The sequence below is a fragment of the Cebidichthys violaceus genome, unplaced genomic scaffold, assembly GCF_023349555.1.
Source record: "Cebidichthys violaceus isolate CVI_PGR_0920_01 unplaced genomic scaffold, fCebVio1.0.p SCAF_14, whole genome shotgun sequence".
In the NCBI taxonomy this organism is placed as follows: domain Eukaryota; kingdom Metazoa; phylum Chordata; class Actinopteri; order Perciformes; family Stichaeidae; genus Cebidichthys; species Cebidichthys violaceus.
Genome location: NW_027176307.1, coordinates 15225782 through 15250512, shown reverse-complemented (window position 1 = coordinate 15250512; position 24731 = coordinate 15225782). Strand labels below are relative to the sequence as shown.

Below are 24731 nucleotides of genomic sequence, written 5' to 3'. Positions count from 1 at the left end.
TTTTTACTCTACTGTTACTTTAAGTACCTTTGTGCCGATTACGTTCTTTTAGTTTCTAGTTCAGTAATGTTTTGAATGCAGTACTTTTACTTGAGGTGGAGTATTTTATTCACAGTACTTTTACTGCAGTAAAAGATGTGAATACTTCTTCCATCGCTACCATTTTACTTTGTGTAAATGTAAATGTTCTATGCTCAGTGAAGTCTGCAGGCTGAGCAGTCGGTGTGAATGAAGCTCATTGTCGTCACAGAAACCGTGGCTAATGTTATTTTAGGGGGGGGTGTGTGGCCTGAGCTGCTGTTGATAATGAGCGTTGACGTGTCGTCGTCGTCCCCCCCCCCTTCAGTTGGACCGTCTGGAGGACAAACAGAGAGAGACGTACAGACGGATGTTGGAGCAGCTGCTGCTGGCGGAGAAATGTCACCGGCGCACCGTCACGGAGCTCGACAGCGAGAAGCGAAAACACGCCGACTTCATGAACAAGAGCGACGACTTCACCAACCTGCTGGAGCAGGAGAGGGAGAGGTGAGCCCCCCGGGAGCCCCCAGTGGTCCCAGTTTAGTCCTGTTCTGGGTTTGATCAGAACGGGACTTCTGATGGGACTGAAACTTCTTCTATTATAGAATCAAACGAAACACAGTATTAGTTGATTTAATAGAGTTTCTACACAAAGAATCACTTTAATCTTGAGTTTAATCTCATATGTTTATGGGACAAAAGTGATTCAGTATCAACAAAGCATTAAAAAATATTCAACATTTCTTATTTCTGGACCAAAACCAGTTAGTCCGTCTCTCTATGATGTCTGACTTCCTGTCTGTGGCTCTCAGCTCCTATTGGTTCCTATTGAAGACCTAAATCTTTAAAAATACAAATATGTAGTTTCATTACTAATTTCCTTAAAACAGCTGGTTATTGTAGTTTTAATCAAAAGACAGGAGGAAACATTTGTTTGCATTTGTTGGGGGACTATTTTCAGCGGCGGATTCATCCACATCTGGTGCTGTAGTGCAGTGATTCCCAAACTTTAAAATGTTAAAGACGAGGATCTTATTGACGGTGCATGTAGGCTACAATTACCACAACGCTGCGAACATCCAGGCCTCCTCGTGTGGCTCAAAGGTGTACTGCAGAAATACATGTTAAATACAAGGTTCTGCACCTCCTTCGACCCGCCTGTGGGTCCCGACCACCTGAAACTTGATGAACTGATAAGTGATGCCAGCGATGCTTCTTGCACGTTCTGCAGATGCATGTTTGTGTGTCTGGTAGACGTTATCAGATAAGAACCAGAGCATCAAGGTTTTGGGTGATGGTTCTGATAGAAAGAGATGAGGAGTCATATCGCATCAAGCCATCAAATACACGCAGCCTCGACTGACGTCTGAGTTGTAGAAGAACCTAAAAGTTTGGATTATTTGATGTGCTTACAGCATCTGTCATATGATTCTGGAGCTTTTTAGTTTAGTTTTTGGCTTTGTTTTGGTGCAGAAGAACGTCTCTGGTCCTCTTACAGTTAGGACCAGGGCTTCTAAAAGACAGGACCAAGATCTGGATCTGGACTCTAAACCACATGATGCAATATACTTTAAACTTACTTAATATAGTTTGTGTGCGTACTGTCTCTTTGTAGTTGTTTTGCGTCTCTTTGAAGTGATTTTGCGTCCCTTTGTAATCATTTTGCATCTCGTTGTCTTTTTGCGTCTCTTTGTTGTCGTTTTATTTATCTTTGTTGTAACTTTGAGCCTCTTTGTCGTTGTTTTGCATCTCTTTGAAGTCATTTTGCATCTCTTTGAAGTCATTTTGTGTCTCCTTGTAATTGTTTTGCCTCTCATAGTCGTTTTGTGTCTCTTTGTGGTGCTTTTGCCCCTTAGTTGTGAGTCTCTTTTTGTGTTTTTGTAGTTGCTTTGAGTCTCTTTGCTGTTGTTTAGCCTCTCATAGTGATTTTGTGTCTCTTTGTAGTCGTTTTGGTCTCTTCATTGTCTCGTTTGTTTATGTCTCTCTCAGGGACATTTTGTGGATAAAGGCCACGGAGGAGCCCTGACACTTGGGGGAGTAAATAAAGCATGTCTTACAAGTACTCGGAATTGACATATTTGCCCCACATTAAATAAGAGAGAAAGAAGAAAATGGCCGTGAGTCCATTTGGTCCTACTTATCTAAATGGGCCTGACCTGTTGTCTGACAGAGGTTCAAACAAACCAGCCAGACGAGAAAATAATCTGCACAATAAAACATCACGTCAAGAGAACCTCTCACATCTGCTCCTCATGCTCCATAGAACTCCAGAATGTGAATCATCCACCTTCACATGATCTCATGTCTCTTGTAAACAACGTCCTTGAGCGTGGACGGTGTTTTTCTACAACCTGCTCATTGTTTCCCAGTCAGCGCTGACTTGAAGGTTTGCGGGTCAGAAGAAGTCTAAAGGTTTGAAAACACCCTGCAAGATAAATTCCACCTCTACAAAGGTTCAGATTTTGTAGATTCTTCCGTTCAGAGAGCTGTTGATTCAACTGTGTGGTCCATTTTGCAGTCCTTTTACACTTCCACCCGTCCTCGTGCAGCTCTGTGCTCTCGGCTCCGTCTGATAACACATTCCTGCTGGCTGCAGTCAGCGTTCAGATTCACTGCAGGTGATATCATGAATGAATGAGTCCATGGGTGATGTCATTCCCAACAGAGATCACGGCGGACGATTAGACGCCCTGTTTGCGTAACAAGCTGTCACGGATGAAACACAACCACACGGGAAAGGTTTGTTGTAAACCTGCCTCAAAAACCAGAGATGTTACTGCACTGAACTAGTTATATGTTTGTCTTTGCTCTGTAAGAGTTTCTTTTCTTTTCACGCAGACAATGATACGTCTTGAATTAAAGGCTGTAGTTGCAGTGCAGTGGTGAATAATATATGAAAACATGCATAAAGAACCACGAGTTGTTTTGCACATTTTGAACCCAATTACTACAAATCCTGTTTACGCCACTCAGCATTTTGAAAGATTTACAAATTAGACATTTGTTTCTTCTTTCCACCATTCCACACGATTCTGTTTTTACAGTATGAAAACCTCACTTTCTTATTTTTTGGTTTCTTTGTAATTATAAGATAATAAAGTGCAGATGTAACTTTGACTTGGTGTTCACTGCGTATTGAGGAACCTTAGAAGAGTCTGCTAGTTGGCTGCCTGGAACAAAACTAAGTCCAAAAATCTTAAAGCAGAAAGAATACGTGCTGTCCACCAGGGGGCGACTCCTCTGGTTGTATAGAAGTCTAGTCTAAAATGACTCTACTTCTCTCTTGATTTATTCCCTCAGTAAACATTGTAAACATGAGTTTAATGTCTGCACAAAAGACACACACAACCTCAATCTTAACGAAGTCTTGCGAGATGAGATTACCCAACACCAGAACTTAATTTAAACAAAGTGGATGACACTATAATGTCTCAGTCGTTCTCTGTGATTTAAAATATTGCAGCCTTGAACTTGTCAGTGTACGATAATCCTCAGTAATTCCTCCGACTCATAGCTCAGCTTCCTCCCTCCTTGTTCTCAGGACTCAGAGTCTCGGATGATGGCTCTGCAGAATCTCTCTCTCTCTCTCTGTGTTTCGGGTCTATTCATAGCATCAGCGCTGATGAAGTGAGCCCCGAAACACTCGTAAAAACTGAGCCCACAGCGAACACGTCAGACCAGGATATGCTGATCTGCAGCTAACTATAGCCGCAATAATCAAAGTCCTTATGAACATGCAGAACAGATGAGTAAACAGGAAGGCGTTGACACCGAGGAGCCGCATTTGTTGTTGTTTTTAGCTGTTTTAGGGGATAAAAAAAGGGATATTCTACAGGCCGCATCTTTAACAAGAATCCGAATCGTCCACCGCTGTTAAATTACAGAGAATAAAGCCCACATTTCCCTGAAGGCAGACATCGTTAACTGGGTGAAATCGTAGCTTCTCAAACCACACGACCAGACTGGGATCAGGGGACCTCAGCGAGGCACTAAAGACCCGGACGCACCGAGGACGACTTTAGCGTGTTTTTGGCCAAAACGTTGCTCTTGAACACTCCGCAAAAACTACAGCCAATGAACAACTAGTACACACCAGCAGGTGGCGGTAGTCTGTACGATAGACGGTATACAAGGAGTTTACCGTTCACTTTGCAACCAGTGAACAGGAAGTGACCATATCTGGACTGAGGAGGAGTGATGTAGAGACCTGTCAATCAGCGTGTAGCCCCGCCCCTAAATCATCCCCTCTTTATGGTCTGTTTGACTCTAAATGTTCCATAATGTACTAAATGAACATCATGCTGTATTGAAGAAGACTGTAAACTAGAGATTGAGACCATAAACTCATGTTTACAATGTTTACTGAGGGAATAAATCAAGAGAGAAGTAGAGTCATTTTAGACTAGACTTCTATACAACCAGAGGAGTCACCCCCTGGTGGACACTAGAGAGAATGCAGCTTTAACACGTGAAGCTCTGACTTCACTTTACAGAGCGAGAAGTTGCCATCTGGAATGTCATTAGTTTGGCAGTAATTTGGTTATAAACTAAAGCGTTGGATACATTGACCTGTTTGTCCTCATGATGGCGTTAGATGAGTCAGAGGATCATCATTGGCGGCTTTAATCTGTGTTCAAATCGTCACGGCAATCCATCCAGTAGTCGTTGAGATATTTGAGTCTGGACCAAAGTTCTGGTTTTGGTTTCCAAAACGTTTGTTACTCATTGTTTTTTGGCCGGCGGCGGGAGAGTTTGATGAGGTGGGAACGGACATTGGGAAGGGGTGGAAAAGAGAATACTGCAATATGTGTTTGTGTTCTTCTGGGCTTTTATCTTTAAGCTTCAATAAAAAAAGACTTAAAAAGAAAAATATGTAAAAATGCAAATTTGATTATTGCACCAGCAAAAGTTGTATTATTCTGTTTCTCAACACCAAATAGTATCAACATGTCGTCATTTGATTTATTTCGTTCTCAAAAACACAAGGAAGATATATTAGCGGCTTTTATCCGGTAAGAGTTTAAATGTGTGCATCAGATGAAACAGATTTCTCTCCAAAATTTCAGACGAAAGTGTAAAAAGCATCGAAGCCACGAAACACAAGCGATCAGTGTGAAGAAAGTGCTCTTGCTGCGCTGCTGATATTTCTGTATGTGACGTGTTTTTGGAGACGCGATGGAAAGCCTCTGCATCTGCAAGCTCTTTGCGCCGCTCATATTTGGCTCATTTAGGAGCCTCTGCAATGCAAACCACAGGCCTCCTCTGCTGTCTGGAGCTATGATCTCACACACATACAATTCAGCCACTATGGAGAATTCATATCCACATCCTTTCTCCCTTTTTTTCTTTTTTTTGCACGATACAGGGGGGAGGGAGAAGGGGGGGAGGGAGAAGGGGGGATTATAATGGCATTGTCCGCTGCAAAACAAAAAAACTCCCGCCTTGCATTGTTGCCCGGTCTCTATGGAAACCGGCTGACAGGAGACGGTTGGGTCAAAACTAGAGCAACATTTTTTTTTAAGGAAAAGGACATTTTAAAAGTAGCTTCATGTGTTGTGTTGAACCTGCTGCCCAGAGGGAGAACAAAACGGGGGGGGGAGAAGAGGAAGAGCAGTCTGCACCCTTCCTCCTCCTCTTCCTCCTCCTCCTCCTCCTCGGTGTCCAAAGGGCAGGGCCTCTTTGGCCTTATATGGAGGGCTGAATGACATCACCAGCCAGCGGAGCGGTGCTGTTTTTCGCACAACATCCACCTTTCTTCATTGTCCACCGATGACATGTTTGGAATGTGATGCGGCTTTAATTCGCCCTCCTTCCTTCCCTCTCTGGCCTTGAGGGAAGCTCTTTGCCTCCTGCTCAGCTTTTATTAAAAAACACACAGACATGGATCAACCTGCTCTGCATCCCAACTTGTTGGTGAGTTGAATAAAGTTTCCAACAGTTGGTTTTTTTAGATTGTAAAGGTCTTAAACTTGCAGAACACTTGTGCTGAAACCTGTTTTATGTGTTTGAGTGTCTGAGCGTGACCCAAAAGGGAAACTGCGGCAGACTCTCTCTCAGAGTCACACAGACTCCCGCAGAGATCAGTTAAACATCGACTAACAGGGCGCTGATTTCTCTTGAACTTTGTTGGCAGCTCTGCAGTGACTCTTCCTCCTGTTTTATCTCAGTGTTTCAATGCCAGTTTGATTTTAACACATAAAAATGATGCTGTCTATAAAGACTTTCAAGGTTAAGATACTTATTGTCATTGTACGACAGGGTTGTGCAATAAACACAAAACAAAACTGTTTGACATGGTGGAGGGTGGAGGGTGAATCTAGGAGTCAGAAGAAGCTGTTGTGTAGTCTGGTGGTTCTCTTTCCAGACGGCAGCAGGCTGTCTTGTCTTTTAATATCCGTTGAGCTCTTTGCGGGCACCTCTTGTCACCAATATCACTGATGCTCAGTAGATGGGCACCAACAGTGCTCTGGGGGGGTTTAGAGCCCTCATGCCAGTTTGCAATGTTTTCAGTCAGGATGCTTTCTATTGCTCCTCTATGGAGTTGACAAGAACTTGGCATGGAAATTTAGCTTCCTGAAGTTTCCTTAAGAAATATAACCGTTTGAACAATAGAATTTAGTAATTAATGCTCTCATTCGGATGTGCACCATCTGATACAGAAATACAGGAAACTGTAGAAAAGCTGACAGGGTGGTTCTTTTATTTTTGTCATGGGACAAAACATTCTGATACAAATTTAATCCGGAATCTGTGTCATCTGTTGTGTTTTCTTCTGTCTGCTTCCTAGACTCAAAAGGCTGCTGGAGCAGGAGAAGGCCTACCAGGCTCGTAAGGACAAGGACCACAGCAGGAGGCTGGAGAAGGTCAGAGCGGAGCTGGTTAAGCTCAAGTCCTTCGCCCTGATGTTGGTGGACGAGCGGCAGCTGCATATCGAGCAGATCGACCAGCAGAGCCAGAAGGTCCAGGACCTCGCTCAGAAGCTGCAGGAGAAAGAGCAGCGTTTGGCGGCGGTCGCCGACACCGCCAAGGAGGACGGCCAGAAGGCGCTCGCGCTGGAGGCCGAGCTGGAGCACAGAGCGGCCAGGTTTGCGCAGGAACACGAGGAGATGACGGCCAAACTGGCCGACGAAGAGTCCCAAAGCCGACAGCTCAGGCTGAAGCTGGCCGGACTGGCGCACAAGATCGAGGAGCTGGAGGAGAGTAACAAGTCGCTGCACAAGTCAGAGGAAGACCTGCAGGAGCTGAGGGAGAAGATCAGCAAAGGGGAGTGCGGGGATTCGTCTCTCGTGACCGAGCTGGAGAATCTGCGGAAGAGAGTGCTGGAGATGGAGGGCAAGGACGAGGAGATAACCAAAACGGAGACTCAGTGCAAGGAGCTGAGGAAAAAGCTGCAGGGTGAGGAGAACCACGGCAAGGAGCTGAGGCTGGAGGTGGACAAGCTGCAGAAGAGGATGGTGGAACTGGAGAAACTGGAGGGGGCTTTCAGTAGGAGCAAAACAGAGTGCTCTCAGCTTCACACGAACCTTGAGAAAGAGAAATGCGTCGTGAAGGATCTGGCCGGCGAGCTGGAGGCCGTGATCGCTCGGATGAAGGAACTAGAGTGCTCAGAGACAAAGTTTGAAAAGACAGAAATGGTCCTCAAAGACGATCTGATGAAGTTGAAGTCTTTCACGGTTATTCTGGTCGATGAAAGGAAAAACATGGCGGAGAGACTCAAACAGGAAGAGCAGAAAAGTGATGATATGAGTAGGATGTTCAAAGCGGAGCAGGGCAAGGTCACAGAGGTCACGGAGAAGCTGATTGAGGAGAGCAAAAAACTTCTCAAACTCAAATCTGAAATGGAGGTCAGAGTCACGACACTCGTTAAAGAGAAAGATGAGTTAACAACTAAACTTGTGAGTGAAGAGGAAAAGTGTAGGGAGCTGAATACCAAGTTAGGTGGTATGAAAATGAGAATAGATGGACTTGAGGAGACAGAGAGGGAAATAAAAAGGAAGTGGTCCATCAAGGACAATAACAGAAATCCAGATGAAGACAACAAAGCAAAAGAGCTCACGCTAGAAATTGAAAGACTCAAGAGCCGGCTCAAACAACTTGAGGTGGTAGAAGGAGATTTAATGAAAACAGAGGACGAGTACGATCTACTGGAGAAGAAATTCAGAACGGAGCAGGACAAAGCGAACACCCTCTCGAAGCAGCTGGAAGAAATGAAAAGTCACATCGCCAGAAACAAAGCCATAGAGAAGGGCGAGGTCACGAGTTCGGAGGCTGCGCTCAGGATCCGCTGCAAGATCGAGGAGGCCAAAACCAGAGAGCTGCAGGTGGACGTCCAGGCCCTGAAGGAGAAGATCCACGAGCTGATGAACAAGGAGGACCAGCTCTCCCAGCTGCAGGCGGATTACTCCGTCCTCCAGCAGAGGTTCTTGCAGGAGGAAGAGAAGAAGATGAGCATGAGCCATGACTTCGCAAACCTTACCAAGGAGCTGGAGGCCACCAAGCGGTACAGTCGTGCCTTGAGGCCCAGTATGAACGGTAAGACGATGCTCAATGTCCCGGTTACCTCCACCGCGGTGCAAACGGATGTGATGGCGAGCGAGGCGGCCGAGGAGGACGAGACGGCGGCGGGCTTCATCCGGAAATCCGTCCTCGAGGAAAACCACTTAATGAGCAACCTCAGACAACGGGGCCTTAAAAAGCCGGCGGTTCTTGAACGATACCCTCCAGCTTCGGCAGAACTCGGCGCAAAGAAGTCCTGGATACCCTGGATGAAGAAGAAGGAGGCCATCACGCTCACTCAGACCGCCCCCGACAAGACTGGTAGGGCGTCTTTGTTCCATCCGTCTGAGATGACCAGGTCGGGCCAGCCGCTGCACATCCGCGTGACCCCGGATCACGAGAACAGCACCGCCACCTTGGAGATCACCAGCCCTCGAGCCGAGGATTTCTTCTCCAGCACCACCATCATCCCGACTCTCGGCCTGCAGAAACCTCGCATCACGATCGTCCCCAAGCCCACGACCGTGGCCTCGAGGAGCAAAGCCTGCGAGCCGGCGGGAGGTCTCGATCGAGTCAAATCCCCGGTCACCATAACCGCCATCTCCAGGGCCAAGAGTCCGGATAAAACCAACGGCTGCGGCTCCGACGGCCTCCGGTCGCCGGTGTCCATCATCACGGTCAACACCACCCCCGTGGCCGAAGCGTGCGCGTCGCCCGAGCTTCACGACGTCGCCGCCGCGAGCCGCACGGTGATCAAGGTGAGCCCAGAGAAGCAGCCGACGCCTTTCAGGAAGTACAACGGCAACATCGTCACGACGGAGGAACACAAGATCCACATCCACCTGGGTCCGCAGTTCAAGAGGCCCTCCGAGGGCTGCGGCGGTCCGGTGTTGACGCTCAGAACCTCGGAAAGCAGCAGGGAAACGGGAACGGTGCTCCGCTCGCCGCGCCAATCCTCGACGGGGAAGACGACTCAGAGCAAAATGACGAGCAGCATCACGATCACGCCCATCGCCTCGGCATCCTCCAGGCCAACGCAGTCACTGGTGAGATCGCTACGTCCTCCGTCTTTCTGAATATATTTGTTGTGACTTCACAAACACAGAGGCAAACATATCGAAAGGATGTCTCATCTTTTTATGTTGCAGTTGCTTCTATTATGTTTCAAAATGAAATGGTATGAACTAACTAACACTGGAATGATCCGACACACACGACAGACAGGCCTTTCTGAGGGTCTTCTATAGATACATTTACCAACTGACAAATTCACTCGGGATCTTTCACTGTAAGAAGTTAGAAACCTTCTTCAAAACTCTCATAATATTACCCAACATGATATCAATTACTAGCTAAGCGGGTTAACTCTCACGCACTCATGTTAATGGAACCTGGAAGTATTGATTTGATGATTTGTCACCAAATCAAAGGCATGACCACGACCCCTTAACAGTGCATTAAGTGGTGTTGGCTTGTAACATTTAAAAATCACGAACAAACAAACAAACACTTTCAACTGTGTCCTTAAGTGTTGTTATTGTGAAGTAACGTTCGTGGCGGTTTTTACGTATTTTGTCATTATTTTAAAGTTGGTGTGGGGAACTGGTCCTGAACCAGTCTCAGTGTAGTCCTGGTCCTCTATCAGACCTCCATCAGTACAGAGACCATCAGAGAGAAGATGGTCTGTTTCTATAGAATTATTCTTAATGATGTCATCGGAGCCACCGGGTCGGATTCTGGTGAAACCAGATGAACTCATGCAGGTTCACCAGAACCTCCTTCAGCTCAGACTCCAGCAGAGACCTGGTCCACCGCGGACAGACCCAGATCCGGCTTCACCTGCTGCCTTGGACCTTCGTCTTTAAGACAACAGTCCACATCATCTCTTTCCTAATGCTCCCTTGTTGTTTTGTGTTTTCCAGCCCGGTCCGGACGTGCAGTCCGCTCGGAGCGCCGCCACGCGGATCCCGGTGTCAAAAGGTACGAAGCCGAGCAGCAAGGCGGTTCTGGGCGTGTCGACGGTGACGAGGTTAGAGTCGCGGGCGGAATGCCAGTCGATGAAAATCGAGCTGAGGAGGTCGACGGTGTGCGGCTCGGCCTCCGCGGCAGGAGGCAAGAGCTGAGGGGGGGGGGCTCAATGTCATGATCGGGTTATGAGTCACAGGCCGCACTAAACTCTGTGTGATGAGTTCCAAACACAAGTTTTATTTTAGTCACACCTTCAGTTTGAAACTAAAGATTTTGTCATTTTAAGGGCGTTTTTTTTATGTTTTTTGGTTATTTTTAATACCCAAATGAAGCGTCTCTGTGCACGTCTCTTTTGCATTTTGATTAACTTCATCTTGCTGATAGTTTCTGGACGTCGCTCTAAACTTTACTTCTTCTTGTTGTTTTTTCGTAGCATGTGTTTTTATTTCACCAGCAGCTTTTGGAGGTTTCCAGTCACACTGTGGATTGTTTGTGAGAGTCTCAGTTGTCGTTGTTCTTTTTTTGACAGGCACTTAAATAATAAAAAATATATATTTATCTCTGAATCTGGCATCGCTTCGTAGTATTCATTTGTTTATGGTGTGTGTGTGTGTGTGTGTGTGTGTGTGTGTGTGTCTTAAACAGCAGAAAAACCTCCATAATATTAACCCATGCTGCTGGACGAAGCACAACTCAACAGCCATTAAAACTCATTTTTCACAGCTTGTGTTTCATGTGACGTTTCCATGGCCTGTGTGAAAATGATAGGAGGCTACACAGCATTGAGTTTGTACATATAAATATATAAATTAACGTTAGACTCAAGGCCATTTTAATCGTAATTATCCTAAATGTGCACGCCTTCTTGGAGTCATAACTCAGTAAAATATCATTTTACTTTCCCTATAAAGGTATTATCAGATACAGTTGGAGTTGAAGATCACAAGAAGAAGACGTTTCTGCAGAACTTGCTTGAGGATAATAGCGTTTTTAAAGTTTCTTCAGTATCAAAGTAATCCAGTGATAGTCGTCCATTGTCCTGCTGTTGCATTATAACATTTCCGTGGTTGCGATGCACATCTCTGCGTTTGATCTTCACAGGAGACTAACAGCGCCCTCTCATGGACGACAACACAAACACTTACTGACTAAAGACTCTCTTCACATGAGGAAGAAACCTCACGACTCTAAACATGTGAATCAGATTAGCTTCACCGCCGTCAAACCAATAAAACGACCTTACTCTGCAGGTCGTCATTGTCTTCTCTAAATGGAGCTTTCATTGGGTTCTGGTGACCAAAACGACCGGGATGGAAAAGGAAAGGAAACGAGGGAGTGAGAGAGGGACGTTAAGAGAGCACTGATGGTGGAGAAGGTGATGGAGTCTGGAGGAAGACGGGGTTTTGTTTCAGCTGCTGCAGAGAGATTCAGTTTCATCGACTAGAACAACTTCAGAGGCTGAGCAGGATGTTTAAGATCACGTCTGATTTAAGATCTAATATTCTCATTACTACCTTTGTTTCTCAGTTAAACATTGACTCCTTACAGCTCCACTAACAGCCATGTAGCTGCTGGTGTGTACTACTCAAAGCTCCACTAAAAGTGAATCTGTGTAAATGGAACGTGGTCATGATTTCCATGAACTCTTCGAGCCGCATAAGCAGATATGTGAATGTGACGGTTGAGTCCACGTCAGACTGTAATGTGGCCTTTTGGAGGAAACGCGTCTGTTGTGATTTTCTACCACAGGTCCGCTGAGCTGAGCTCCACGGAGTCACGAGAAGAGATCTGAAAACACCGCTGTGGAAAAACCCCAACGCACCCAAAACCCGAAAACGCCTGAACTACGACAGTCTGATGTGTGAAGGAGCACTAAAACTGTGTTTGTTGAATGCAGTCTGGTGGGTTAGACTTTTAAATCAGTGTCTCGTCTCATCACTTGTTGGCAGCATTGCCCATCAGTATATATTGCCATGCTTGTCCATGTATGTTCCTGTTGGCTAAAAGTTAATAAATCAAATTATATATCAGCATCAGCTTTATTGGCCAGTTATGCGTAAACATACAAGGAATTTGAGTCCGTTTGTTCAGTTGCTCTCGACGTACATAGACAAAAAAAGTAGAACAAAGGTAAGAAAAAACATTTAATGAGTATTTACACTTATAAATATTTAAACAAACGTATATATATGAACATAAAACACAACAACAGTGAAATGGAGACAATCATAAAAACTCTGAATGCTTGGAGCAGCTTGGAGTATTTTTTTTTAAGTATCTTAACGTTGAATTTAGAGCCTGTGTGTTCTTTAAATAAACAGACATGTGGTTTTAACGCTGGATTTAAAAAAGAACCTTTGAAGCTGTATGAAAAGTAAGCAAAGGAGCATCAATGGCATGTTGGTTTAAAGTGTGTTTGATATGATTAAGGTATGTTTCTGACTATTTGGACACTTTGTTCAGACATAAACATGAATACAATAAACACTGGAGCATTAAAAAATACCAGTTTTTGTGAATTAATTGTTCCATCACGCTCACAGACAGTAGACTGGAAATCAAGCAAATATATATTCTTAATATCACGTACATCATATTTTTGTTGGATGAATTGGTTGATATGTTACATTTCCGATATTCCCGGCAGCACCTGAAGGCAGCACCGACCGCCCGCCCATGTGACTAAAGTTAGTGACGTCACTGCGTGGTTGCGTTTTCACTTCCGTGTTTTTAGTAAAAGCAGCAAAAAACAATGATGGCGTCCAGTTACAACGCCAAAGACGAGGACGGGGCCGTCACCGTGTCGCTGCGGAGCAAGAAGCCGGAGAACACGGCCTTCAAGCAGCAGAGGCTGCCCGCCTGGCAGCCCATCCTCACCGCGGGCACCGTGCTGCCGGCCTTCTTCATCATCGGGCTCCTCTTCATCCCCATCGGCATCGGGCTGTTCGTGACGTCCAACAACATCAAGGAGCTCGAGGTGACGACATCGCGGCAACATCGCATGCAACAATTTAACTTTTTAATCTCGCATATCTGGAGGTTTCCACGCCGCTTTAACGCAACATCAACATGTTGTGAATCGTTATGTTTCACCGGTAGATTCGGCTCAATACGTCACCGAAGATGAGCTTTAATTAATAATAATAATAATAATAATAACAAGTAACATCTAAACTCCAGGACCAAACAGGTCCTTCCTTCTGCCGCTGACAGGCTGCACAACCAGCTAGTAGACTACACAACACTACACTACACTACACACAACACTACACTACACTACACACAACACTACACTACACACTACACTACACTACACTACACTACACTACACTACACACTACACTACACTACACACTACACTACACTACACTACACACTACACTACACTACACTACACTACACACAACACTACACTACACACTACACTACACTACACTACACTACACACAACACTACACTACACACTACACTACACTACACTACACTACACAACACTACACACTACACTACACTACACTACACAACACAACACTACACTACACACTACACTACACTACACACTACACTACACAACACTACACTACACTACACACTACACTACACTACACTACACTACACAACACTACACACTACACTACACACAACACTACACACTACACTACACTACACACTACACTACACTACACTACACACTACACTACACTACACACTACACTACACAACGCTACACTACACAACACTACACACTACACAACGCTACACTACACTACACTACACACTACACTACACTACACACTACACTACACTACACTACACTACACTACACACTACACTACACACTACACTACACTACACACTACACTACACACTACACACTACACACAACACTACACAACACTACACTACACACTACACAACACTACACTACACTACACTACACACCACTACACAATACAACACTACACTACACTACACTACACACCACTACACTACACAACACTACACACTACACTACACTACACTGCACTACACAATACTACACAACACTACACTACACTACACTACACTACACTACACAACACTACACACTACACTACACACAACACTACACTACACTACACACTACACAACACTACACTACACACTACACTACACTACACAATACTACACTACACTACACTACACTACACACCACTACACTACACTGCACTACACAATACTACACAACACTACACTACACTACACAACACTACACTACACACCACTACACTACACTACACTACACACACTACACAACACTACACAATACAACACTACACTACACAACACTACACTACACACACTGTGCAATGTACTTATTGTGTTTGCACTATACTCTGTGTGTGTGTGTGTGTGTGTGTGTGTGTGTGTGTGTATATATATTATTGAATTATGACAAAGATTAGCAAAGGAAACTGTCCTGTGAAATCAATATGAATACCGTTGATGATGTGTCTTTATTACACAGTCACATGGTGTGTGTGATGTATGATTGTTTATTGATTATTACAGGTGGACTATCACACAACAATGAGACGAGTCTCCTTTGACTACGTCTTCATCTTCTAGCCGTGTTCAGTGTTTGTACTCTAGCTGCTCGTTGTCGTTGCTCTGTTGAGTGGAACGCTCCCTGTAGCTTGTTTCTCTCTTCATGTGACAGATCGACTACACAGGAGCCGACATGTCCAGTCCTTGTTTCAACTGCTCCCAGAACTTCAGCTGGAACAGCACCAGGCCTTGTACCTGCTCCATCCCCTTCTACCTGGAGCAGCCGTATGAGGTGAGGTCACATACGTCCCATGCTTGTTGTCCTGCAATGCGATGTGCTTTTGTACTTTATGTTCTTTATTCTTTAACCCAACAGAGCAACGTCTACGTGTATTACGGCCTCTCCAACTTCTACCAGAACCACCGGCGCTACGTGAAGTCCAGAGATGACAGCCAGCTGAACGGAAACGTTAAATCCCTGATGGTACGACCCGCGTCTGAGGTTCAGAACGCTCCATCACACCGTTAAAGACGTGCTCGTTTGTTAAACTTCCGTTAAACTCAGTTCGTTTGGCGGTGTTGTTGTGCACGTCGAGTCGATCTTTAATTAATAGAGACGTTATTAAGGTAGATACTGAATTGATCCCAGACCGCCTCACGAGTTTTGCCCACTTGGTGCCGTTCATCTTCAGTCTCCTTCTCGTCTCCTTCTCTCGTCCTCTTCCCTCACAGGAGCCCAGTAAGGAGTGCGAGCCGTACGCTTACCACGAAAACAAGCCGATAGCTCCGTGTGGGGCCATCGCCAACAGCATGTTCAACGGTGAGAACCAGAACATTTAAATTTACATTTAAATAATCTAATTATGTAGAAGTCTAAACGTCCTTCTTTTGCCGGCAGACACATTGGAGCTGTTTTACAACGACCCCAACGGCACAAAGATCCAGATCCCTCTCAACACGACCGGCATCGCCTGGTGGACCGACAAACACGTGAAGTTCGGGAACCCCGGAGTCGACCACCCGAACCTCACCGCCGTCTTCCAAGGTAGCGGCGGCAGCTTCTGGGTTTTAAGTTCTAGCGTACTGAAAATTATATTCCCTCCTGGACATTTTCAACCACGCACATCGTCCATCTGTGTTCTTTCCATTTCAGGAACAACGAAGCCGGTGAACTGGCGCCGGCCCGTCTACGAGCTGGACTCGGAACAGGACAACAACGGCTTCGTCAACGAGGACTTCATCGTGTGGATGAGAACCGCCGCGCTGCCCACCTTCCGCAAACTCTACCGCATCATCGGCAAGAAGAGCGGCCTGGTTCCAACCCTGCCGCGAGGAAACTACACGCTGGAGGTCGTCTACAGTATCCTTCATGTGAAACGAGAGAAGAAGAAAAAGATCCAAAAGTGAGGCTACATGTGTCGTGATTTACTCTGTTTATGATGATCCTGCAGTGACATGAAAGCATCAAGTGACAGAAATCAGAAATAAAACGTGAATAAAAAAAGGTCACTTTGATCCGTGAGCAAACCTTTAACCGGCTGAAACCAGACTACCCCGTCCGCAGCTTCGAGGGCAGGAAGCGGATGATCCTGAGCACCATCTCCTGGATGGGCGGCAAGAACCCGTTCCTGGGCATCGCGTACATCACCGTGGGCTCCGTGTGCTTCTTCCTGGGCGTCGTCCTGCTCGTCATCCACCACAAATGTGGCAACCGGAACAACGGCGGCGACATTTCCAACTGAGAGATGAGTCTGTGAGTCGGACGGCCGCTGTGTGAGCAGTGCAGTGCTTATTAAAGCCATGTTTACGTTCTACAGTGACGCACTGATTATTGCTCTGATGCCATTTCGTTCTCCGCGTACCGATCCGATACCAGTGCATTAAAACCTAAAACACATACATGAACGTCTGTTCGCTGCTCAGCCTGTGTAGATGTGATGCGATCTTGTGACTGCTCTGAGGCCACAGAAACACGCTTAAGTCTATTTCATATTACATCCTGGCATTAAAGAGAAGGCCTCAGCTACAGAAGATGTGATAAATATATGAATACTTATGACTACAGCCCTTTTATTTTCAAATGCTGTCCGTTGCATTTCTGAGCTCCAAGCTGCTGCAGTCAAAGTGAGCTCGGAGTCCCGCGTTGCATGCTGGGTAATTTTCCGAGACGTAAATGTCGATTCTTGAGCCGCCCGAGCGGCTCGTCTTTGTGCCTCGTTTCGTCCGTGACATCGGCCCGCTTTCAAACTGGAACCGAGCTTTTTGCTGAGTCGTTTAAATAACACTAAAAAAACAATAATAATAGAAACGCGTGGAGCACGTTCCACGTCAGAGGGAACAGAAGAGGTGAGGAGCTTGGGACAATTGATATGTTTAACTGTATTTATTTGTGATACATGTTTGCACTGTAAAGCCGGTATTTGCACGACTGACTTCTGCGTTTATTGAGTTTAAAGTTTGACGAAGTGTGAACTGAGAGTGAACGCTGACGCTGCGTCGTGGCTCCACTCATCGTCGTTAACATGCAATAATAATAATAATAACAACAATAACACTAATAACATCAACACAGCATGATAAGACTCGATCCGTGTGATTTAATGTGTTTGTCTCGCAGCACTGTTACACATCCTGCCATCTCCAGCTCTTAACACTGTAGACGCTGTCTGTTTAAATGTTAGTTATTGTTTTTCTTTTAATACATTTCATCACATAAATCGTCTGCAGTCATGAGAAGCACTTGATGTGATTCAACATTTCTTTTTATACTCCATCTGTGTCGTCGCTTCAAATGAATAAACGTGTTTAAATTTAAAGTGTCTGATTGTTTCTCTCTGCTTCATCAGCATGTTTAGGATGTTACATGTTGATCATATGACATTTAAAATAAAGAAAGATGTGTACAAATACATCACAAAACACACTAACAAATGTGTCACATATATTAGAATTAACACCAGTTATAAAAGTAGACAAAGTATTATTTTATCAACAGAACTGTAAGAAGTACTCAGATATTTAAAGTAAAACCAGTAACATGTACTCATGCAGAACACAATATATATATATATATATATATATATATATATATATATATATAATATTGAATCATAATTATTGATGTAACACTGTGTTCATCACTAACGTTGCAGCTGGTAACGGTGGAGTTTACTTTAACTACTGTATAGTTTAATATATAATAATGCATAATTTTTTTCCCACAATATTTTTATTACATTTTTTATAAATATGAAATACAGACTTTTACATTCATATATTTCAATATTAATATCTAGAAAGTATTGAGAAAATGTAATAATAATATGATACAATATATATATATATATTATATTGTATATTATATTATTATACGAATACAAAAAAGAGACAACAAATGGAACAGGTATGCTAAGAACAATACAACATGTAAAAGGTAAGAATAGAACAAAGGAAGAGTAGTAAGTTAAAGTTAATAGTTTAAGAATAAAGGGTGTAGTTCGTATTAAAGACTGTAGTTGGCAGCAGAGCGCGCAGCACAAATACAGTCTACCGTCAATCTTAGCGAAGAAGAAGAAGACGAAGAAGAAGAAGGAGAAGAAGGAGAAACCGGAAGCGGCTCTCTTGTGTCCTTGTGTGAGAGGCGACTGCAGACGGACCGTAAAGATGAACAGAAGCATATTTGTAAGTGTTATTCTCCTCTTAAACTTTTACGTTTGTCTAGTTTAAATATAAGTTAAGTAATAACGCGGATACACGAGCTGAACATCATTGTTGAAAAGCAAAGTGCGGCTAAAGCAAAGCTAGCTACAAACTGAGCTAGGGGTCAAATTCGGGTAACGTTCAGACGCCACCGGAAGAGTTAGCATTAGCTTCCGTGCTAGTTCTACGAGCATTTCTCCCGCCTTTTGATTTGTTGTATGTATATGTACATGTTGGATTAACATTACATATGTGTAAAGCGGGTTTCCGTGTGTCCTCGCCTGTGTGTGTGACTTCTTTGCTGGTGTTGCATGTCGTTCTCAGGCTCTCCAGCAGGTGGCGCGGCGGACCATCTCCAGCTCCGTCCGCCGGCAGGTCGACAACAAAGTGCCGCAGAATCAGAAGATGTTTCAGGTAAAAAGACAACTCAAATAATCTGATTTAAATACACATTAACTACACTATAAGACGTATATCTACCATATAACGTCCCCTATCATGTGACCTAAGAGCAATGGTGGAAAGTAACTAAGTACATTTACTCAAGTACTTATACTTTTGAGGTTTTAGGTAGTAATCTTACTTCTACATTAGTACACAGGTATTAATAATCTAATGGTATAATAAGTATTATTATTATTATTATTATTATTATTATTATTATTATTATTATTATTAATAAACTCACAGGGGACATTTGTTTTGCTTTGAGTACTTTTAATGTTTTAAGCACATTTTCCTGATTATGCTCATACTCTTACTTTGGTAAACTTTTCAGAATAAGAGCGGAGATGTACTTCTGTAATAAATACAATGTTTTTCTGACTCACAGGTGTCGTATTAAAGTTTAATTCTGTAATTCAAAAACTCTAATTTCCTGTAGTTATAGCTGTGATACAGTGTCAGAGTTTTAATACTAAGTTAACGGTAGTCTAATTAAAAAAGTAACAGAATTAGTAAGTTAAATATTAAATATTACTCTGTTTATTAACCGTGATATTCAGGATCAGGCGACATCTTGAACAGTGTTTTTGTGATCTCACAGTTGTCGGCTGTCTGTTTTTAAAATGATGGCATGTTTCTCCATAATGAAACGAATGTTTAAATCCAAAATGTCCTCCGACCACACCGGCGAGAAGAGCTAAAAGCAGACGTCTGTGAGATCACGAGAACACGTTCGAAGGTCTGGACCGCTGCTGGACAACAGCCTGAAGGTCATAGTTATGTTTTTCCCCCCAATATGTTTTGTGTGGGAAACTAAATCACTAAGTAACACACACAGTTCTTGATATATATTTTGTAATAAATATGGTTTTGTATCATCATTTACCTGCTGTCTGCAGAACTGCACACGTGGGATTGTGATCTAAATGGACAATTCAGCAGTGACTTCTTCTTCTTCTCCACTCAGTTTGATATTCACCAAATAGTGTGTAGCCTCCATTTATGAATGTGAGTTATGAGAAATGTTACTAAATCTAGGACTTCAGAGTTGTCCATCCACAGAGAATAAACACAAACGCTCACTAAGAACCTTGAAAGCAGACACGTAGTGACTTTTCCTCTTAGTCGAGGTCCAGTAGAGACTTGTTTCTTGTATGTTTTGACGATGGTCGGCTCACTTCCTGGTTCAGTTCCTCTCGGTTGTACAGTGAACGCTGCATGTCTTCATTTCTTTAGCCGTGGTTCTTCTCATGAAGCTCCAAAGATAAGTGGTCGTGGTGTGAGAACGAGCTAACGAGTGGACTACTAACGGTGCATGTGTCTGTTTGACCTGCGGTGATGATTGTTTAGAGAATGACTTGATGTTACATGAGATCACAGCTTCTGATGCTGCTTCACGGCTCAGGCTTGTGTTCTTAAAATACTTCGCTTTTAGATGTCGCAGACTAAACAGACTGGTTTCATGGCTGGAAGATGTTTTTAATAACTTCAATAATGATTGAATCCGGCCTGCATGGAGCCACTGAACACAACACAGACGCTTCTTTTTGTTTTTAATCATGAAATCAATACTATGTCAGACCACGGGTACACGCTAACTAAAGGTCTAGTTGTGTTTAAAAAGATGATTTTATATTCTAATTACTGCTTTCTAAAGCAGTAAAAAATACCGGCAGTATCACAAATATGATCAAATTATCAGATTAAGTGTTTCTAGATGCTGTGTCATTAAATAGTCTCCTGTTGACTGCAGCTGAAACAAATACAACCTTTCTTTAAAGTATGTATTTTTCATACGTAACATAGAAAAATAACTGTTTCACCCGAAAGGAAAAGCCTGGAGCTAATATTTATAAAAGTAAAACCTCTTATTTCTGGTGGTTCTAAAAACCCGTAGTTCACAAATTTGACTCAAAACAGATTTAAAGTCTTTTAGAAGTTCCTTAGTATTTGACGTATTCATGCTCTTTGTTGATAATCACTTTCTCAGACGCATCATTCGTCCTCACGTTGATTTATTTTATTGACTTATTGAGTTCCTCGTTGCTGCTGGTTCTAAGTTCTAAGTCCTCCTCCGTGTTTGTGACCCTCAGGAGGACAACGGGCTGCCCATTCATCTGAAAGGAGGCAGTGGAGATGCCGTCCTGTACAGAACCACGATGGCGCTCACCATCCTGGGTGAGAACACTGATCCTCATCTGTTTACCTGCAGAGTGCTGTTATTCCTCCATGTAATCTACATGTGTTTAACAACGTAGTTATGGCTACACCTCAGTTCTGATTTATAAATGTAAACAAAGCCTTTTTACACACAGTAAGTATAGTCAGATAGTCGCCTTGAATTACTACATTTTATTGGATCAATTCTTGTAATCGGCCCCGCGTTCTAGATGAGTCATCAAATATATTTTAGTGAGATTTTGCTCTTAAAAAATACACTTTTGTGTTTATTTTGACATTTGACGGGAGATACCGGATCAATAAACACATGGAGTCAATTAGAAGTTGAATTGTATATATTTTTAATATTGGTACACATGGACATGCAGCTGTTTCATCATGTTATCTCTCATAAATCATGTGAATGGCTTTAAAATCACAACAATATGCCCCAAAATCTTTAGCTCACGTTTAAAATAGTGTTAGAATAGTTGTTTACTAATTCAATGAAATTACGGAGAGAAGTTTAATTCAATAATAAAGTTAATAATTGGAGGATTAGTTTAATAATTACAAGATCCTGATTGCGTCTCTAATATGTTTTTGCAATAAATTTAAATAAAATTGTTACCTTCATTATAACATGTGTTGATTAGTTGTTGTTAAAGTAAAATCATTTAAATGTGATGAAGTGATTGTGTTGATTAGTTGTTGTTAAAGTAAAACAGTTGAAATGTGATGAAGTGATTGTGTTGATTAGTTGTTGTTAAAGTAAACAGTTTAAATGTGATGAAGTGATTGTGTTGATTAGTTGTTGTTAAAGTAAAACAGTTTAAATGTGATGAAGTGATTGTGTTGATTAGTTGTTGTTAAAGTAAAACAGTTTAAATGTGATGAAGTGATTGTGTTGATTAGTTGTTGTTAAAGCGTCTTCTCTTGCAGGAGTCGGGTTCGTTGTGTACGAGCTGGTGAAGGCGGCGTTCCCTCAGAAGAAAGGTTAACTCCTCCTCCTCAGACGTTTACATTTCAACCTTTAATATCTATATTCTGTAAAAAAGATCAGATAACCCTCCGCCTGTGTGTTTCCTGTCATGATGGGATATTGTTTCACATTCATGGGATCAATATTTATTTCTTGCTGATGACCTGAGGATCAATAATAATAAAAATTACCTCTCATGACCACAATCGTGTAGATGTGTCTCTCTTGTTTACGCACGTGTTTTAATAAAGTTTGGAGCAGAAAGTACAACTTTAATGATTTAATACAAAATTTAAAGCAAAAACAATCTTATTAAATTCAACGGCGGTGGAAAGAAATCTAGTTTGTGGTTCTCATTGCTCTAAAAAATTACTTTCATATTTTGTATTTTATTAGAAGACACCAACAGTTTTCACTGGAACTACTTTCCACCTAAAAAATAGTCCCATTGTAAACTGTACAGTGTTTGTAAAGTAAATAAACCCAAAACTATGTGCACGACTTGATAGTTTGACCATTTAGGACTCTTATTTTTAGAGTAAATATCTCAAAAATTTACATTTTACAGACATTTAAATCTAATGCAGTAATAACAGCAATAAACCGTCTCTTCTCCAAGGTCACAATGTTTTGTTGAAACAGTTTTGGAGATATTTTGGTGATTTTTTTCGTTTGTGTTGTATTGACGTGTTTCTATTTTGTCCACCCAATTTAGGCTCCAGTAACACATCTGAGACTCCTCAGTGTTGTTAAGATCCTCACTGTGGCCCTTATGTATAGATACTGTACTGATGAACTAAGGCAGAAAAACATAAATAATAATTATTATTATTATTGTATATAATTTGGCTGCGCTGCCCTTTTTAAACAAATCTCAAAACTTAAAAAATTCCACAATATTTTTCCATCTTGTTACACAGAATACACTTCAGTGCTACACACACACACACACACACACACACACACACTAGATGTTTCATGCGGACACAAACAAGCACAACTTCACTTTTCCTGAACGTTCAGTTTTCTGCCACTAGAGGGCGACGTTTACAAAGAGATCACCCGAGAGTCTCAGACTAGAGCTCCATGAGTGTTTTAGTGGATTAATACCCTAAAACAACTCAACCTGTCCATGTTAACTTTTGCTGCTTCTGGGCATAAACAACAACAGGAAACTTGGAACATTTAAAAAGGTTAATTGTGCAGATATCTCCCTTTCATGTACGTCTTTGTTTCTTTGTTCCTGCTGTCTGTTTTAATTTAACTCCAGAGTGCAGACGGCCTCGGGCCTGTTCTGCTATCGGTCCACACCCAAAATACCCGACAACACATCGCTTAACGCTTCACAGCCAGCAGAGAGCAGCTGAAGCGTGAATATAAAAATACAGAAAAACACATCGCTTAACGCTTCACAGCCAGCAGAGAGCAGCTGAAGCGTGAATATAAAAATACAGAAAAACATTTCAGCAATCTGCTGTGTCAGCTGTAAGGCTCTGATTGGATGATGCTGAGAACCAGGCAGAGACGAAGCGAGTGCTAGAGTCTGCTGAGGGTCCTTCAGCCACCGGGGGGCGCCTTTGTCATAATTTAACAATTTAAACTTTATGGTTTTGTTTAAAGAGCCAAATAGTGGTATTACAAATGTATTTGATGTCTTATAACAGATTTGTGGGGTGCTGCTACTCATGAATTTGTCATATTGATGCACTTTAACACATTTTGGAGTTCAAAAAATTTCCATACAAACTTTTGAGATTTGGAGCCGTTATTTGGTGCTATAACCAGTTCTGAGATTATAACAATTAATGTGGAAACACTAACACATTACACACATTTTAAGATTCTGCGAAATAATTAATTAAAATTTAAGCCTCAGAGACAGAATCACACACATTTAACTTCAAATTCTTAAGTCATTTTACCATTATTTGTGACTTTTGATGACACACAAAGGCCAAACTAAGCTAACTAATTGCTTAGTTTCACATTAACATAAGTTATGTTGTACCAACTGTGTCTAAATAAAGCTAACTGGCTTGCTAGCTTAACAAGGTTTAGCTTGCAAGACATTTTTACGTTTTTTTGGGGGGGGGGGGGTTGGTTTTTTACAAATTTAGGGACACAAAAATTGCACCGTAATGAAAAAAGAAAACATTTGGGATTCACCTTCTATTACAGTTTTTGGATGAAGATATATTTGGCCACCTTGACTTAAATCGAAGAGTTCTCTATTTATCAGCCCTGTGATTGGCTGTCCACTTTTTAAAAAATGATCATAAATGAAAGTTTGTGCAGCTGTTGCCCAAAGGACCCCAGACACTTCTGTTCCGTCCCTGAAAAAATGGAATGATTCATTCAAAAAAAGAGGGAAAGACTGACTTGTGGGTTTTAGTATGTTTTACCAGACTGTGTAATATTTTCCCATTGATTCACGAAA

General features: G+C 42.6%; 3 protein-coding genes across 4 annotated transcripts in view; all 3 read left to right on the top strand.

Moving 5' to 3' along the window:
* Positions 1–12987, top strand: part of filip1b (filamin A interacting protein 1b) — a 29165-nt gene extending 16178 nt beyond the window's left edge. Inside the window, exons 4-7 of one of the 2 annotated variants that reach the window (XM_068709102.1) lie at positions 347–525; positions 6806–9560; positions 10437–10494; positions 12232–12987. In XM_068709102.1, coding sequence (XP_068565203.1) covers positions 347–525; positions 6806–9560; positions 10437–10494; positions 12232–12245 — 3006 coding nt within the window. In that variant the 3' untranslated portion in view covers positions 12246–12987. Of the gene's footprint in view, positions 1–346; positions 526–6805; positions 9561–10436; positions 11049–12231 lie in introns of those variants that run through there. The other variant, XM_068709100.1, reaches the window with a different exon arrangement.
* A 207-nt stretch (positions 12988–13194) lies between these two features.
* On the top strand, positions 13195–17825 carry LOC137871325 (cell cycle control protein 50A-like). Its single transcript, XM_068709103.1, has 7 exons — positions 13195–13459; positions 15182–15301; positions 15386–15493; positions 15742–15829; positions 15908–16054; positions 16163–16369; positions 16558–17825. The coding sequence occupies exons 1-7, from the start codon at positions 13235–13237 to the stop codon at positions 16749–16751; spliced, it is 1089 nt and encodes a 362-aa protein (XP_068565204.1). The 5' UTR covers positions 13195–13234; the 3' UTR covers positions 16752–17825.
* Positions 17826–18582: 757 nt separating this feature from the next.
* On the top strand, positions 18583–22500 carry cox7a2b (cytochrome c oxidase subunit 7A2b). The gene is made up of 4 exons (XM_068709104.1): positions 18583–18690; positions 19033–19122; positions 21246–21330; positions 22255–22500. Exons 1-4 carry the CDS (start codon positions 18673–18675, stop codon positions 22311–22313), a joined length of 252 nt encoding a protein of 83 aa, XP_068565205.1. The 5' UTR covers positions 18583–18672; the 3' UTR covers positions 22314–22500.
* Positions 22501–24731: the final 2231 nt, after the last annotated feature.